The 18,646-nt window shown below is 44.1% G+C and overlaps 2 protein-coding genes across 2 annotated transcripts; one reads left to right on the top strand and one right to left on the bottom strand.

The window, feature by feature from the left end:
- Positions 1 to 4,649: 4,649 nt before the first annotated feature.
- ALG2 (ALG2 alpha-1,3/1,6-mannosyltransferase) lies at positions 4,650 to 11,116 on the bottom strand. The gene is made up of 2 exons (XM_049627238.1): positions 10,700 to 11,116; positions 4,650 to 7,474 (listed from the first exon to the last, which is right to left on the bottom strand). The coding sequence occupies exons 1-2, from the start codon at positions 11,045 to 11,047 to the stop codon at positions 6,572 to 6,574; spliced, it is 1,251 nt and encodes a 416-aa protein (XP_049483195.1). The 5' UTR covers positions 11,048 to 11,116; the 3' UTR covers positions 4,650 to 6,571.
- Positions 11,117 to 11,203: 87 nt separating this feature from the next.
- SEC61B (SEC61 translocon subunit beta) lies at positions 11,204 to 18,318 on the top strand. The gene is made up of 4 exons (XM_049627250.1): positions 11,204 to 11,508; positions 11,704 to 11,801; positions 14,429 to 14,530; positions 18,035 to 18,318. Exons 1-4 carry the CDS (start codon positions 11,506 to 11,508, stop codon positions 18,120 to 18,122), a joined length of 291 nt encoding a protein of 96 aa, XP_049483207.1. The 5' UTR covers positions 11,204 to 11,505; the 3' UTR covers positions 18,123 to 18,318.
- Positions 18,319 to 18,646: the final 328 nt, after the last annotated feature.

Here is an 18,646-nt window from a genome sequence, read left to right on the forward strand (position 1 = left end):
AAAATTCCCTTGCCTGCCTAAGCTAGTATTGGGTTTCTGTCACTTGCAACCAAGAGTCCTAATTGTGAAGAATGTTAAAGAGTGGTACATACGTCCTGACACAGGATATTGTACTGCTCTAGTGAACTGGAGTGTTGAGTTAGGTTTCCTGGTCCCACAACACAACAGAGGCCTCACATTTGGCTGAAAGCAAGCTGGTCAACATGGTGATTTGGGTTGAAAAGAAACATTACCAGTTAGTGATTTTTGTTTTTGACAATTGCTATTTTTGTGTGTGTGTATTGGTAGGCAGTTTGGCAACCTTCTCATGTGTCTATTTTTTTATGCTTCTCCTTTTGAAATTTCCTTCTTAAAAGTTTAAATATTTGCTTTTAGAAATTCAAGTTATTTCTCCTTGAGGCTGCTCATAACTGTAAAAAGTTGGACTAATTTTGATACATAATAATACAGATTAATATAGAACAAACTGTACATCCCCAGTAGGGCCATCGTCAGAAACACAAATATCTAAAAATATGTTGTAAAAACATAACTGACCATTAAGATTCTTTTATACTTTTATGTTCAATTTTCTTTTATTTTCTTATGAGAAAGGCAACTTATGCCACATCAGAAAATACACACAGAAGAAGAATTTAATGCATTTTGATAGTCACACTTACCTGGGGGCAACCAAAGTCATCACATTGGTGTATATTCTAGTAGAAACTTTTATAATTACCTATGCTCCTGTCCTTTCACATTTATTCACTTACAACATCTTTCATTTCCCATAAAAATGAAACTGTAGCACATGTGCTTTAAAACAACTTTGAGGTTTAATTTCCATACAATAACATACCTTTATTTTAAGCCCATATTTTATTAGTTCTGATAAATTCATACATCTTTATAACCAGCATCATAATAAATACATAAAACACTTTCATCCTCACAAAGTTTCTTTATGCCCTTACCTAGCTGGTGTCGGCCTCACCCTGGGCTGCAAGAAAATAGTGACCCGCTTTCTGTCACTGTAGATTGGATTTTTTTCTCTGAAGTTTCCTACTAACAGTATGAATTCTTTTGTGCCTGGCCTCTTTCACTCAGCAGCAGGCTTTTGAGATTCATCCGTGTCATTGTGTTTACTGCTAGTTCACTCCTTTTTATTGCCGAGAAGTGTTCCATTGTATAATACAACCACATTTTGTTGATCTATTATCATTCACCTATTGATGGGCACTTGGATTGTTTTCAGCTTTTGACTATTAATACATTAAACAGCTATGAATATGCGAATAAGTCTTTGTTCAGATATATGTGTTCACTTATTTTAAGCAAAATACCTAGAAGGGGAATTGTTGGTTTGGACGGCTGGTGTCATGTTTAATTTTGTAAGGAACTGTCAAAGTGCTTTCCAAAGCGTACTTTTTAATATTTCCACCAGCAATGGGTGAGAGTCTAGGTGTTCCATATGTTAACATTCTTACTGAGAGTCTTTCATTCTATGGGCGTGTACTGGTGTCTCATTGTGGTTTAAATTTGCATTTTCTTGATGACCTATGATGTTGAGCATCTTCTCATGTGCTTATGGGCTATGTGCATACTTTCTGCAAAGTGGCCTTTTGAATCTTCTGCTCTTTAAAAAATGTGGGTTATTTGTCCTTTTGAGTTGTTAAGAATTCTTTACATATCCTGGCTGCAGGTCTTTATCAGATAAATTAACTATGAATATTTTCTCTCAGTCTGTGTCTTGCCTTTTCATTTTTTTAAAACACAGTGTCCTTTGAAGAGCAGCAGTTTTTAATTTTGATGAGACTTGACTTATCAATCTTTCCCTTTAGGCTTTGTGCTTTTTGTGTCCTATCTAGGACATCTTTCCCTACCCCAAGGTTATGGAGATTTTCTTCTGTTTTCTTTTCTAAGTTCTGCAGTCTAGCTTTTATATTTAGGCCTAGAATCCCCTTCAAGTTCATTTTTGTGTATCGTGTGTGGTAAAGGTTGAGGTTTTTTTTCTCCCCCATACAGGTATCCAATTGTTCCACGCCATTTCTTGAATAGACAAATCTTTTCCCCGTTGAGTTTCTCAGCACCTTTGGCAAAAATCAATTGACTGCATATGTGCAGATGTATTTTAGGACTCAGTTCTGTTGGATTGATCTATTCGTCGTCTGTCCTCACTTTGGTACCACACTGTCTTGACTGTTGGGAAACCTCCCAATGTTGAGTTAAGCAGTGCACAAATTGACAGGGAACTACTCCTTTTGGGGTGGTTTAAACCACCTGTCAATTGCCCCATGGTGTGACTTGCCCTGGCACAGGCAGACTCCCAACGCTACTCTTAAGGGCAATTCATCCAGCCTGTGAAACACTGCCTTCATCCCTAACAAGCTCATGACACGCTGTAATTTACAAATCAGCTTCACATCCTCTGGCTCACTCATTTACATACTGATTCAGCCCCTCCAACTCGCTCTTATCTGTCCTTCTCCACAACCGCCCCGTGGGGCAGGCTACTTAGTTCTGATCATACCACTTTATGGATAAGGAAACGTAGACTTCAGGATTATTGGCATCAAGACACCTTCTCAATAGTTGTGGAACCCTGGAATTCTAGAAGTAATCCAGAAAAACAAAGGCCAATCTGATTTAATCGTTTTAGCAGTCTGTTCTAATTGTGCCTGCCAACATCTTGGGTGAGTGGCAGGTCACAAAGGTAAGCCCCATCTACGCCTGTACCCCTCCGCCCCCAACACACACACACACACACACACTCACTCTTCTATGTTTGTCTGAAATGACATCAGTAGCTGGCCTAGTGATAGTTTTGCTCATGTTCACATCTCTGGGTCACAACAATTCACCCTTATTGTGAGCCCCACGCAATCCTCCGATCCTTCTGACAAGGCCAGAGTGCTGGCTCCAGCAGCCCCTTGGCTCAGGAATCAGTATGGTAAAATCCCTCTCTTTCCTCCCTCCCAAGTGTTACTGTTTGATCAGAGGACAGGTCGGAAATGGAGTCTGGCATTTGGAAAGCTCCCATCCCCCAGCTAGTAGGCATGGCACTGGTGTCTGGATCGTGGCATCCTCATAGGCTGCTGGGGATGGAGTTGCAGAGGCTCAGGTTAGGGATAAAAAACTGAGGGGTTCAAAGGAAGTGGCAGGAGATGAGGTTTTTGATAAAAGTGGAGGGGATGTGAGGGGCTTCATTAAGAAGTTAGAGGAGAGTTACGATGACACTGTGTGACCTCAGGCAGGTCCTTTTTTCTTTTGAGGCCTCAGTTTTCCCACCTGTGCAAGAACAAATTAGGCTGGGTGACCTCTGGGGTCCTATTCAGCTGAGTGGATTTGATAGTGGGAGTTGGAAACGCAAAGAAAGGCGGTCACAGGGCAGTTGGCGCCACTGACAGAGGCGAACAGACAGCAGGTCGGTGAAGCGTGCGCGTAGGTGCCTCATTCTCCTTACGTTAGGAGAGGTGGAGCCAGGTAGCACACGTGGGGCTGGGGACTGGGCAGGGTAGAGGTGGCGAAGCATTTACTGGAGAGGCATCTGTTGGACCTTGCCGATCTGGCATCAGACAGCTGGGTTCGTTACAGCCCCAGGGCTTCCTAGCTGCAAGCTGCAGCTTTTCCACTGTCAACACAGCTACAAGAACTATCTGCAGCGACCCTGTGAAGAGCAAATGAGACAACCTGGAAAGACCTTTGCAAACTCTGAAGTTTGCGGTATTTACCGAGGGGGGACGGGCTAAGATTTCCTGGTATGTGCAGTCCTGGATGGATTGGGTAGCTGTGGTGAATCCTGGCTCATTCCCTTTTTAGCTGTGTGCCCTTGAGCAAGCCTTTCATCTCCCTGAGCTCCCTGGGGGATAAAATGGGGGATAACCAGAGGCATCTCACGAGATGGCTCTGAGGCTGAAAAGGGAAAACGACTGGCAAAACCTTTCTAACCCTGAGGACCTCAACAGGCCCGCCTGCAGTGCTGTAGAGGGTTTCACGGAAGAAGGGCCACACAATGAGTTTGGTTAGGGGGAAGGCAAACGGAATGGTAGAGTGGTTGGACTGTGGAACCGGAGAGCCTGGAGACTGTTCATCCCTCCGGGCTGTGTGACACAGGCAAGCTGCTTAACCACACTCACCTATAAAGGCAAGAACCCACACGCCTCATAGAACCGTTAGGATAGATCAGTTGTCTGCTATGAATTGTCATGCCCAGCACACAGTGATTGCTAGAAGAATTACTATTGATAGGGTCCTAGACAACTCACTTCAGTGTGCCATGCTTCTATTTTCCCTAGCTCCAGCTTAGTTTTGGAAGCTGTGAATACGTCTTATGGGCAAAGCTCCATCCTAGGTCTAGGAGCCAGGAGCGAATCCATCAGGGGCTAGAAGCTCACGGCACACAGAGTTCTGCATCCTTCACCCCCCATCTTTGGTCTTATTGTCACCTGCCGGGGTAGACAAGGAAGGGAAATTAAACTTAAGGCCCGTGAAGTCCTGTAGTCCATTTTGCTAGGATCTGCGTAAAAATGGCCAAATAGGCAAAAGTTGTAGTGCTCTGAAGGGGTAAACACCAGTTATGGATCAGAGCATGCATGACTCTGTCCTAAACTCAGTGGTCTGAGCCACCAGGCCTTTCTGCAAAGCCTGTGGTTCCTTGGAGGAACACGTGCACCAGGCCACAAAACACAAAACCCACAAAATGGGGATGACCAACTTTATTGGACTGTAAGCGTTCACAATGACAAAGAAAAGCAAACTCAACTTTTCATTCCACAAAAGACTTCATATATTTGACTCTCATTTTAGAGAACTCCTTTTTTGGTACAGTCATTTTATTGCATATTAAATATTAAAATATTCCTGTGATACAGACTAAGGTGATAAATTACAACCTGAAAGTTCATTCTGTAAAGAACCCCCAAAGCGCAGCATGAACCCACATGGAACTTCTGCAGTTTTCAATATCCCCACATTACAAAATAGCTAACATTTATGTAGCCCATCCCACGTGCCAAGTACTGTTTTAAGTACTTTACATATAGTATGGTAATCTATCATAACTATTCTGTGAAGAACATAGAATATTACAGCTGATGAAGAAGTTGAGGCACAAAAATTAAGTAATTTGCCCAGTCACTGACACAGGCTGTTAGGCTCTCAGGTCTGTGCTCTGAGAATTGATGAACGTGGAGCCTTTGGCTAGCGATCACTGCTCTTTTTTAAAAATGAATTTGGGGTATCTGGGTGTCTCAGTCAGTTGAGTGTCTGTCTGACTCTAGATTTCGGCTCACGTCATGATCTCACGGTTTGTGGGATTGAGCCCTGTGTCGGGCTCTGTGCTGACGATGCGGAGCCTGCTTGGGATTCTCTCCCTCCCTCTCTCTCTGCCCCTCCACGGCTCACATGCGCACATGCGCTCTCTCTCAAAATAAATAAACTAAAAAAAAATTGAATTTAGCCTTTGGGGTGCTTGACTGGATCAGTTGGTAGAACATGGGACTCTTGATCTTAGGGTTGTGAGTTCAGGCCCCACGCTGGGAGGGAATAAAAAAATAAAGAAGTTTATCTGTAAAGATACGTTGAAAAGTGCTTTAATGTTTATTTGTCCTTAGACCAACAGCTAAGTAAGGAACTGTAAGACTGGTCAGTGCCCCGAAAGGGCTAGAGTACATGGAAGGCAAACACCACGTGCAGGCTGGGAGGAGGGAGGAGGGTTAAGCCTCACAGCCATGGCACCTAAGGCAGGCCTTGAAGGATACAAAGCAATTGTGGCTTACACTTGGTAGGAGCTCACTTAACAAAACACCAACATTAACAAAGCTGAGGATTCTGAGGACATGAAGATGCCAACCATACGGAAGAGGCACACTCATGAGTGACACTGTCCCCTCACTTCAACATCTAGTTTACTCTAGTTTTGGACTTCAGACCTGGTTGTCTATGTTCCTAACAATACCACACAGATCAAGAGGTCCAAATCTAATGTTATTTTCTTTTCCTATGATAAACATCTATTAATGTAATGTCTCAGTGTGCAAAAATATAATAAATCATCTTTGTAAAAAAGTACAGAACATTCTTGCTATGGATCCAGGCAAAAGGTATGACTAACAAAAATTTCCTAACGGAGGACAGTGAAGGCTTAGGTGCATTGATTTTGGGAACTACGGTGACCCTGTTTTCATTATGCTATGAACCCAAATTAATCGACTTTAATGATGACGTACTTAGACTATCAAAACCAAGTAAGGCACACTATGACTCAAAATTCATAGGCAGAGCAACAAAAATCCAGAGAAAATATAATTAAAATACTCTGCTGAATGCAGAACTGTATCATTTTTATATCTTAATCAATACTGGTAAGACGTGGAATAATCATAGCATAAAACATACCTTCTTTTTCTGAAAAAGTAGATGGGAAGGTGTGGTGTATAGGAAAGTGGCTCAGATTCAAGATTCAAGTATATTTTTCTTTTAATCTTGTCTGCAATAGATTCTAGGTTTCTTTCTTGGTTTCAAAAGTGAGTCTACAAGCTACAGAAAATGAAATTATGAATACAGCATAAAGGCCTTTAAAAAATTCTGATTATACCAGCAGTTTGGCGACATACTGGTAGAGCTGTTCCGTAAAAGCTTCAGAGGAAAACTTTTCCTTCACCCTGGCTCTCCCGGCCAGTCCCATTGTGGCTTTTAAGGAAGGTTCATGGATGAACTTTTCCATTGCTTCTGAGAAGTGCACAGGGTCAGGCTCACACAGAAACCCTGTGACACCGTGGACGATGGACTCCAAGGGTCCACCCGAATTAACAGCAATGACTGGGCACTGCATGTACATGGCCTCCAAAGGGACGATGCCAAAGTGTTCATTGCTTGGTGTGTAAAGCACACAGGTACAGCCGCAGAGGAGTGAGATTTTCTGTTTGTCTGAGAAAGACCGCAGGAAGGTCACATACTGTGCAAGGTCGGACTGCTGGACCATTTTCTTCAATTCCTGATAGTGTTCCACATTCTCCAGGACTCTTTCATCATACCCACCTGCCATGATTAGGTGAACCTTGTCCCAATCTTGGGATGTCAATCTTCCACGCAGTTTTATGAGGGCTTCCAGCGCCAAAGTCAGATTTTTCTTCCTTTCGTATCTGTTGATGGAGAGGAACAGGAATTTCTTCCCCTTGGGGATGAGGTCATCAAGCTTTTCAGAAACAGCTGAGTCAAAGCTGGTGACATTCAGAGATGGGTAGAGGATATCAGGGTCTACGTGAGATAGGGACTTGAATGTTTCCTTGAAAATGGCAGCTGTAAACCGGCTGTTGACCAAGATGCAGTCTGCCATGCCTGTGGTATATTCCTCTATCCAGTCGATCGGAGCCCTGTATAAGCGTTTAAGCAACGAATCTCTCCTGGTGAGCAGCAGATCTGGGAAATGACAATAAAACAGGATCTTCTTACGCCGTCTGGCCAGCTTGAGCACTGGGATACAGGCAGACACCTAGCCAAAGCAAAAATCAACAGCAGATATAGACTGGTCAACTCAACTTCAACCAGTCAAAAGCATACCCATCCACCCTGCCTGCTAGTCTGTGGGCTCATTGTGGGCAATGTCTGATTCTGCTTGTGTTCCCCTAGACTCTCATCCAGTACAATGGCTGGTGTATAGAAGGCTCACAGACACCTGCTGGCTGTGTGCTAAGTACTTAGAGCTGCAGATCCAAATGTTTCCTCTAGAACAGCGCTGTTCGACAGAAGTAAAAATCTAGTAACCATACTACAAATTTTTTAAGGGTGAAATTTAAAGAATATCAAATTCTTATTATTCCAAAATGTAATCAATTATCATAAAAGACACTTTACATTTGATTTTTATTAAACCTTTAAAATCAGATGTATATTTTACACTTACACCACATCTCAGTTCAGACTAGCCACACTTCAAGTGCTTAAGAGCCACGTGTGTCTAGTGGCTACCACAATGGACACAGCAGCTCTATCTAGTGTTTCTCCTCCTAAGGAACTAGATGAACTATAGTAGTTTATAGTATAGGCTCTGGAATCAAGATTGCCAGCTGTGTGATCACGAGCAAGTAATCTACCTCTCTTTGTGCCTCAGTTTTCTCTTCTGTAACATGGCAACAGCTGCAGTTCCAAAAACCCTTGTATGGTTTTTGTGATTAAACGCACAGGTGTGTGTAAAATGCTTAAGAATTTAGCACACAGTATGTGCTCAATAAATGTTAACCATAATCATTACTAAGCATGAACTATATGCTGGCATTCCTAGAGACCTTCCTGTTGGGTAATCTGTATAAGTTACTTGATCTCTAGCTCACTTATCACCTGAAGAATACTGCGAGGTTTATCCAAAGCTTCTTAGTTAGAAAGTAGCAGATATGGAACCAAATCCAGGTCTCCTACTTCCAAGCTGTTTTTTTTTCCCCTATTCACTAGTCTCAGCTGCCTCATGGTTTTTTTTTTTTTTTTTTTTTAATTAAATTTTAGGACGAAACAGATGATCTTGGGATGACTCTTCAGTTACTTAAAAAAATTTTTTTTAAATGTTTATTTATTTTTGACAGAGAGAGAGAGAGAGAGAGAGAGAGAGAGAGAGAGAGAGACAGAGCATGAACGAGGGAGGGGCAGAGAGAAAGGGAGACACAGAATCCGAAACATCTCCAGGCTCTGAGCTGTCAGCACAGAGCCCGACGCAGGGCTCGAACTCACAGACTGCAAGATCATGCCTTGAGCCGAAGTCGGATGCTCAACTGACTGAGCCACCCAGGCGCCCCTCAGCTGCCTCATGCTTAATAACTAGTTACACATGCAGGATATTTGGAAATGTCCACATTTCTTAAAAAAGAAACAGCTTCTATACAAGCAAGGATGACCAAAGTAATTCAGGAATAATAATTAAAGGAACACACAATTACAAATGTGAAACCTTTTCCACTTATCAGTTTGGCAAAGATTAAAATGGTTGATAACACCCAATGTGCACAAGAGCATGGAATAACAGGAATAACATGAACAGGAAGAACATGGAATAAAAGGAATAACACTGTGGGAGAGCAAAGTGACACGACCTCTTTGAAAGCTTAATTTGGTAATAGCTATTGATATTTAAAATAAACTCTTTGGGGGTACCTGGGTGGCTCAATCGGTTAAGTGTCTGACTTCATCTCAGGTCATGATCTCGAGGTTCATGGGTTCAAGCCCCATGTCAGGCTCTGTGCTGACAACTCAGACCCTGGAGCCTGCTTGGGATTCTGTCTCTCTCTCTCTGTCCCTCCCCCATTCTCTCTCTTGAAAATAAATAAACATTAAAATTTTTTTTTTAAATAAAATAAAATAAACTCTTGGAGGGGCCCTTGGGTGGCTGAGTATAATCACCCGACTTTGGAACTTCGGTTCAGGTCATGACCTCATAGTCTGTGGGTTCAAGCCCCACGTTGGGCTCTGTGTTGACAGCTCAGAGCCTGGAGCCCGCTTCAGGTTCTGGGTCTCCCTCTCTCTCTTCCCATCCCCTGCTCGTGTTCTGTCTCTCTCTGTCTCTCAAAAATAAATAAGTATTTAAAAAATAATTTAAAAAAACCCCTCTTGGACACCAACTTTGTTTCTAGGAATTTACTCAAAGGACATGCGGACAGAAGTACAAAGAAAAAGGATACAAGGATGCCCACTACAACACTGATCTATTTGCAAAAAACTGGTCACAATGAGCATCCTTTAACAGAATAATGTATAAATTATATTACTTTCAAACAAAAGCAGATTTTCCAGCAACCATTATGAAGCATGAAGTGAATCTCTAATATTGATATATACGGATGTCTCAAACAGAAATTTGGGGTGAAAAAAAGGTTAAGTTATCATATAGTAGGTGTGCCACAATCCTCATTATTACAATTAAGATGCATCTGAGAACAGACACATATGCTAGAGCAGCCACAGGCAATTTCGGGAAGAATCCAGGAGAAACTGCTAACAGTGGCTACTTTTACGGAGTGGAACTGGGATGGGACATTTATACTATTTGAATTTTTGTTCTGAATAAACGTTACTTTCTAAAATAAATTGAGGGGAAAAAAAAAGAAGAAGAAAAGAAAAAGGCGTAGAGTCCAAAATAGCTAGAGCCCAGATCCAAGTAGACATTATTTATAAAGAACTCTGACTTCTCCCAAGCCTAATAGGGAGCCATGTTAAAGTTTTAACAGGGGCATGACATGCTTAGCTTGGTGTTTTTAACACTACACTGAGGACGAATGGGGTGGCTTGGCCTCAAAAGCTACAGGCAGTGGGATGCATGTGGCCTGGAAGTGTCAACAAAAATAATGCAAAGAGAGAAGACGTGCAAGTTACTCAGAAGTGAAAGGTGGCTGAAGGCTGACTTCTAACGCTTCTGCTTCTTAAAGCAAGCCCCAAGGCCCATCTATTTCAGAATCGCCGATGATCCTGCGAAAATGCAGCTTTCTGGGCCCCACCTCAGGGCTCCAGGATGAAAGCTTCTGAGAATGGGGCCCTGTGACAACGTGCAACTTTAATGTGTCCACACTAAAGTTCGAGAACTAATCTCACTCCCAATTCTCATCTCTCCAGATCAGTTCGGATCTTTCCGAACCGCAGACCGGGAGAGCTCAGCAGATGCCATGCAGTGCGCCCTTCCTACTGGGAATAGGAGGCGAGGCGGGGTCGGGCGTGGTCGAACTCACTGCCGCCTCACCTGGTCGCACACGACCACGTCGAACTCCTCGTCGCCGAGAAACAGCACGTACAGCGCCAGGAAGATCATGCGCACGTAGGCGCAGACGGCCGCGCCGCGGCCGCCCCAGCCCAGGCTGCGCGGGAGCCAGTCGCCTACGCAGCGCACCTGCAGCTCGCGACTATCCGCGAAGCTGTGGCCCGGATCGTAGTGCGCGGTCCAGACCTTCACGCTACATCCGCGCGCCTGCAGCGCCAGCGCCGCGTCCAGTACCAGCCGCTCGGCGCCGCCCACGCCCAGGTCCGGGTGCAGGAACAGCACCGACGGGTTGGGACCAGGGTCTTCGTCTCGGCCCCGCTCCTCCGCCATGGCCGGGATGTCGCGCCAGCGCCCCGCGCCCCTGCGGGGTTCCGCGCATGCTCCTCTCCGGCTCCCAGCGGGCCTCTGCGGGGCCGACCACGCCTCGCGGCGCCTGCGTCGGTTAGGCCACATCAGCGCAAATCTGTGGGCGCCCTGTGTCTGCCAGAGGGAATTTCTCGTCTGACCGTGTCTGTATCCTCCCTTTGGTAGGACGCTATGGAGGACGCTGCGATCCAAAGGAAGCAGGCGGAAGGTCTGCACTTCCCACGCAGCGACTGATCAAGTCTCCTGTAACAAAATTTATGCAGGCATATGGTGGGACAACCCAGGCGTCCCTGGAGCCACCGAGGACCCTGCCAGGGGCCTGGGGGCGGGGTCTGAGCCAGCCTCTCCTGCCGCTGGGCCTTTGAGGTCTTCACCGATCCTTGGCCGTCAGTTTCTGCCTCCAACTCCTTCCAGTCTCCAGCATGGTATGGCGGCCCCAGTCTTCCCTGTTTGACTCCTCCTCTCCCTGGCGCCCCGTCTCTTCCTGTCTGCCTTGCCCTCCTCTTGTGGCAGCCTCGCTGTCCCCAGCCTGCTGTGCGGGTGCTGGTCTTGGCCGCCAGGGCCTGGGGTCTGGGGGCGTGCCGGCGGCGCTCACACTCTCGTTTCGTCTCTCTCTGTAGCCTGGTCCGACTCCCAGTGGTACTAATGTGGGCTCGTCAGGGCGCTCTCCCAGCAAAGCGGTGGCTGCCCGGGCGGCCGGATCCACGGTCCGGCAGAGGTAAGGATTCCCGCGACCCTCTGGCTGTGGTGTCAGAGAGATGGGGCCCAAGAATTCGCTGGTCCGGAGGAGACCCCGGAATGAATCACCAGGGCAAAATGAGCCTCAGGCGACGTGGCTGTAGGTCTTTTGTGTCTCGAGAGGGAGGCAATGTTTTCTTCCAATTGTTCAGTTTGGGACACCGCTGTTAAAAGAGTAAAGTTAACACACGAGTTGGATCAGAGACAACTTTGAGAAAACTGATGTTATTAAACTGGTCTTTGGTCCTGAGCTTTCCCGTCTCATTTTTATTTGGAGGTCCCATCACACTCAGTCTAACAGGACTTGTCTGATAACAAAACTCAGTCTCCTTTCATCCTAGCTTCTGCCCCAGTTATATTTCCCTTTACTTCCATATGGCACTGTTACTAAACACTTGTTTCCCAAAGCCAAAACTTCAGGGTGGTGTTGGATTTTTCTTATGCTCTGTCTCTATTTAGTCATTTGTGAGACCGAATGGGACACAGAAAGCTTCTCATCCGTCCTTTTCTTTTTTATTTTCACTGTTCTAGTTTAGCCCAACTTCTCTCCTCTAGACGTTTGCGTTTTCTACCAAAGTCTTGTCTCCAGATCACTTCCACTCCAATCTGTACTGCCCTCTGATTCTGTCACACATCTTCTTAGTTTCTGTCTCACTTCTTTTTGCTGAACCTTTAAAGGAAAATGGGTGGGGGTGGATACCAATGCTTTTGGTATTTTTTTTCAGCCTACTTGCCTCTTCTCCTCTTTTGTGATCTAGCAGCAGTGAGCTTAGTACAACAGGACTCACTAGGCAGCCCCTTCACCCATTTATATTTATTCTGCAAGACCAAGTTCAGGGGTTATTTCCTCTTGAGGCCTTTCCTGACTTGGAAAGCAGCAGTAGCTATGAGTCTTCTCTTTTGCTCCCAAAGCATTTTGTTCATGTGGTTATAGTAGCATTTATATTTTTGTATTCATCTGTTTTGTTACGCTTTTTCAGAAATGGCCCATCATCTCTGTCCTACTATAAGACCTGGCATAATAAATGATGAATGAATGAAGGAATATAGCCATCCTGTAGTCTTGGGATTTTTGAAGGAACCATAGGGCATAGGAAGTGGGAGGCAGTTATACTGTGACCAGAAAGGAAGGGTAAAATAGACCCCTAATAGAAATTTAAGGGATTAAAATGGGCTCTGTCAACTTCTACCTGGCTTTCCAGTGGAGAGATGGGTAGTGTTTTGAGTACATTTGGTATTTCCAGGTACCCTGATTATCAAGTCCTCTGCATTGTCCCATGTGCCAGTAGATATAAAAAATCTGTAAAGAGCCTAGACTGATTTCTTTGGATCTCCTGTAATTCCGGGAGACTTTGAGAATAAGCACTGCAGTTGGGAGGTTGTGGGAATAGTGGGAAGTGCGTGGGTCCTAGTCCTGGCTCAACTGGTGACTTATCCTGTCCATACTGGATTTACTATCTAGTTCAAGTTCCTTTTTATGAACAAGGAGGAAAATTTCAGGTACCTACCCCACAGCTTAAACGATGTATATCCTTGTGTGTAAAGGCTGTTCCAATCCCTGTATGATTATGTTTGCTATTTACAATCAGCTTTCTCATAGAAACAGCCATATACATGGACTTCTAAGTCCGCAGGCTACCGTATAGCCTATAATCAATGTGTCTGCACTAGAGTCTGGGGTAAAGGCCATGGCAAGGTGAGAGTCTGGGGTAAAGGCCCCATGGCAAGGGGATTAGGAGCAGAGCTGGAAGGGCAGCGAGAAGAGATAGGGGCAGCAGGGTTTTCACTTCTGGCTTTTCCCTGTGTACCCTGGTCGGTGGCAAAGTGCTATTTGGCTACTTCTGTGTTCTAGGGCTGCCTGTACCACACAGCTCGTTTGCCAACCCTTGATCCCCTTGTGAGGGACGTTCTGGCTGGATGTTGTCTGCGGTTTTCATATCTTACCTCTCTGCCCAAGATCTATAGATAGTATATCCAAATAGAGAAAACGGATTACAAAATAATTTTTTCTAAACTCTATACTCCATTTTAGGACCTGGATTACAGTAAGAGCTTAATTGTTTTGGTTTTTTTGGTAGCAAGTACAGTAACTTAAAAACATTTTAAAGTAGTCATTTTAAAATCTGATTAAATGGATGCAGGGCTTTTAAGCAGGGGTTTATTACTTGACTTCACAAAAACACTTTTGAAGAGAAACTGAAGTGCATTGTCCAAATGAGGCACCCATGGTATGTGGGCAAGTGGATGGGCTCGAGTCAGAACTGGGTCCACTGCCTAGGTTGGCTGCTTGCTGGCTGTGTGGTCCTAGGCCCTTTACTTAACCTTTTATGAGCCTGTTTCCCTCATTTATAAAATGGAAATGGTGACTACTTACTGGGGTTGTTGTATTCCTTGGGATATGGCAGTACTCAGTCCTAAGTGGTTATCCTGATAATAGAGTAAAAGCAAGAATTTGGGGGGTTCAAGGGAAGAGAAGTTTTTTGGTTTTTTTGTGGGTTTTTTTTTGTTGTTTGTTTGGTCTTTAACAACGTAGTGGTCGCAAATGCTATAATGCTGGTGTAAGGGCATCAGAGAAGTAGCCGTTTGTAATATTTCTTTTCTTTCCAGAAAAAATGCTAGCTGTGGAACAAGGAGTGCGGGTCGCACAACCTCAGCAGGCACAGGGGGCATGTGGCGATTCTACACCGAAGACTCCCCTGGGCTCAAGGTGTAAGTTTTGGGAGCCGACCTTGCATTTCTGTCCAGTGTCGCATGGCCGTCGGCAGTGCTGTCTCTGCCACCAGCGGGGTTTGCTTTGATGAGATTTACAGTGCACAACGGCTGCATTCGTGCCAGGCGGGCTGGGTTTGGTTTGTCTGTGTATCAGTCAGTCAGCTTAGGGCCTGGAATAACATCTCTCCTTGGATTGAGTGGCAGCAAGGGAGAATCTTCACGTGGCTGTGTCAGAAGAAATGAATGGGAACAGAGAGAGCTGGAGGGAAAGCTGCTTAATGAGGTGAAATTGCTCTTCGTTTGGTGTTCTTGTCCCACCCTGAGTAATAGGAGTGACCGCTTGAATTGGCGTCGGGTGAGTTTGCAAAGCTTTCCTGGAGGAACAGGCTGATACTGTTACAGCCTAATGGGAGTTTCTCCGTCAGGCTGTGTTACCAGACGTTCTTTGGCCTCCTTGCGTTTGCTGGGCGGTGAGTAGACCCTGGAGAGTGAACATGTCACTTTCTGAGTTCGTAGGTCCGGCAGTGCTCATTAGGTGATGGGAAGTGGGCGTCCAGGGTCCCTAGGCCTCGCTCACCTTGCAGTTTCTGGTACTGTGTGCCAGACCTGATCCGCAGGTCTCTGAGTGTGAGGCTCCAGAACACCACTGCTTACAGCTGTTTCCTGCTTACACCCGGCAGCTGAGGAACTGGAATACTGATGCGCTCGTTTGCTCACAGAGGCACTTACAAGGCAAAGACAGCAGGAGCTGGAACTACATCTTTTTTTTTTCCCCCTCACTTACTTATTTATTTATTTTTATTACAATTTATTGTTACATTGGCTTCCATACAACGCCCAGTGCTCATCACCCGCTTTTCGCTCTCCCCCACCCCCATAAACTCTCAGTTTGTTCTCACTATTTAAGAGTCTCTTATGCTTTGCCTCCCTCCCTCCCTGTTTGTAACTTTTTTTTTTCCCCTTCCCCTCCCCATCGTCTTCTGGTAAGTTTCTCAAGATCTACATATGAGTGAGAACATACAGTGTCTGTCCTTAACTTATTTCACTTAGCATAGTACCCCCCAGTTCCATCCACGTTGCTGCAAATGGCCAGATTTCATTCTTTCTCATTGCCAAGTAGTATTCCATTGGATATATAAACCACATTTTCTTTATCCATTCATCCGCTGATGGACATTTAGGCTTTTTCCATAATTTGGCTACTGTTGAAAGCGCTGCTATAAACATTGGGGTACATGTGCCCCTATGCATCAGCATTCCTGCATCCTTTGGATAAATTCCCAGTAGTGCTATTGCTGGTCATAAGGTAGTTCTATTTTTAATGTTTTGAGGAGCCTCCACACTGTGTTCCGGAGCGTCTGCACCAGTTTGCACTCCCAGCAGCCGGGCAGGAGCTGGAATACACCTTCTGACTGTGCAGTCCCATGCTCTTTCCACATGGCTTGTCTGCTAGAAAAAGACAAAATTACATTTACTTGGATTAGCTTAATCAACTTGACTAGTAGCTTGACTCGGATTGCAAATGTAGTTGAGGAAGACTTCCTAAGAGTTCCTTGGAATTCTTGAGATTTGGTTTTACTTGAATTTTTACTGTTGTCGTGAAGATTTATAAGGTGAGAACATATTTAGGAAATAATTCTTGGGGTTGGGATGTGTGAGTTGGTATTAAAAACCTTTTGGTCTTTGTTCGAGGTAATCTTCATGAGTATTTCAGAGAGAAATTTTGAAGCCTCTTGCTCTTCATGGTATCCAGAGGACTTAATTGTATACTCTTGTCAAGAAGGTGGTAAAACCTCTTCGTAGGCGTCTGGCTTGTGCTTGCTCTGGGCTTTGTGTTGTTGAACCGCCAGGCTTGCTTGCTGCTGCTTAGTGCTTGAGTCCTCCCAGGATAGAAGCTGTTCCTTGAAGTGTCGTAAACCACAGTTTCATCCTCAGGACGAGAGCGATATTTTTGATGAAAGGATGCAGTTGGGAATTTATATCCACAGATTCACATCTTGGATCTTGTTGCTGGTTCTTCTTAGGAGTTCAGAATTGTTTTCAGGCTGATAATAATTGCATTTCCTGGAGCTTAGTGTAAGCCTGCATTGTGTTCATATTATTTATTTAACACCTCAACAACCCTATGGGAGAGGCGCCAGGATTATCCCCATTTTACAGATGAGGAAAACAAGGCTCGGAGAAGGTAAGTAACAGGGCCATGGTCACAGCTCATGAGTGACAGAGTTGGGTCCCAGACTCCAGCTCTCTGGGAGCTGCGCTCTCAGCTTTATGTTTTGTGTCTGGTGTTGCTCTAACATTGCACCAAAGTAGAGGGTATGATCAAGTGTAACTCGATGAAGATTGCTTCCCATGTATTTTTAAATTTGTTTATTTCAGTAATTGTACAGATTTTGGAAGAACGGAATAGTGTAGCAAGGACTTTGATCTGTGTTGTTTATCGGCCACTGATGGACTCTTACTCCACTGCTCCACTGGGTTACTCCACTCACTGCCTTCGCGATAAAGATTTCTGGGGTCTTTTCCAATATCCACTCCCCAGTTGTATCTGGGAGGTGAAGCAACATCTTTTTTTTTTTTTTTCAATATATGAAATTTATTGTCAAATTGGTTTCCATACAACACCCAGTGTGAAGCAACATCTTAACGGGGTGGGGAGGGGGCTCATTTCACCAGCTAGCATTCACAGGTTGTGTGAGATCAAAGGGTTCTCCCTTTAAGAAACCCATGTACCAATTCTCAACTTGAAAAACTCATTTGATTAGGGAAGCGTTGATGGGTAGAATCTGTTTCCTTCTTATGATAAACTCCTAAATTGAACTAGATGGGAACCTTAAAGAGTAAGATGAGCACTATGTATGGAATTAGGAAACCTGAGCTCAAATCTCTTCCTTCCTATTCTGGCTGTGTGCTGTTATGCAAGTAATAATTAGTCTCTGAACATCAGCTTTCCTTATTTATAAAATGAGATTAATATTTGTTCTGGGTCATGAGTTTTGTTGATCAAGTGGAATTACATACTTGAAAACACCTTGTAACTTAGAATGTGATATGTGTCTTTTTATGCCTGATACATTCTAGTTAGACAATGAAGGTTGTCTTTAAATAAATATTAACTTGAAATAACAGTTTGGTAATTGGGTTATTTGCACATAGAGAGTTTGGGAAATTTTTCGTCCTACTTTTTATTATGGAAAATATCAAGTACGTGAAATTACAGAGACTTGTGTCTCCAAGACATCAAATCATTTTATTTATGTATCTTTTAGTATGTCTACTAAAAGATAAGGATTTTTCCTTTTCTAAGTAAGCATCATGCCATTTCCACACCCTCAAAATATCCATAATAATAATTTGGGGGAATATTACTAAATGTTGTAATGATATTCTTGCATGAATCTCAGGTACGCCCCCTGCTTTTCCCCTAGGCAATCTTTAGTGTTACAGATAAAATAATGTATTAGTACTAAAAGTAAGCCTGCCTTCTCTTCTTATTTCCAGTGGCCCTGTTCCAGTATTGGTTATGAGTCTTCTGTTCATCGCTTCTGTATTTATGTTGCACATTTGGGGCAAGTACACTCGTTCATAGATTCGGCTACATCCATCTGTCTGTCATCTGAAGAAGAAGGAAAGAAACCCAACATATCTTGGACCAAAAGCATAGTGATTTTCTGTTTGTGAGAAAGAAATATACTGTAAGCTTATTGTTTTACAGGGAACTTAACAAGAATTGGTTTTAAGGAATCAATTTTTTTCTATGGCTAATAAACTTTTTAATTAATTTATACCAAGTCTCGTTGCTGATCCCTGACTACCAGGGCCCTTAGTCTCTCCAGATTTACAGGTGAATATGCAGAAAACACGTCTTGGGGAGATTGTTTTCTTTGTTGGATTCACAGTTCCTTATATGACCATGTAGTCACTCAAATCCAAGATACTGTAACTGGCCTTGGCTTGTTTTCTTCCAAGTATTTCTGTCCTGGTGATTGTCATTTTGTGTGTGCTGTGATTGTTAACGAGTGTGTCTGTGACTCCCATCAGGCAGATCTGTGTTCAGAGGCAGCTGGTACCCAAGGGAACAGCCATAGGGATCATAAACCAGATATCTTGGAT

Source organism: Panthera uncia, chromosome D4 (assembly GCF_023721935.1).
Source record: "Panthera uncia isolate 11264 chromosome D4, Puncia_PCG_1.0, whole genome shotgun sequence".
NCBI classification, from domain to species: domain Eukaryota; kingdom Metazoa; phylum Chordata; class Mammalia; order Carnivora; family Felidae; genus Panthera; species Panthera uncia.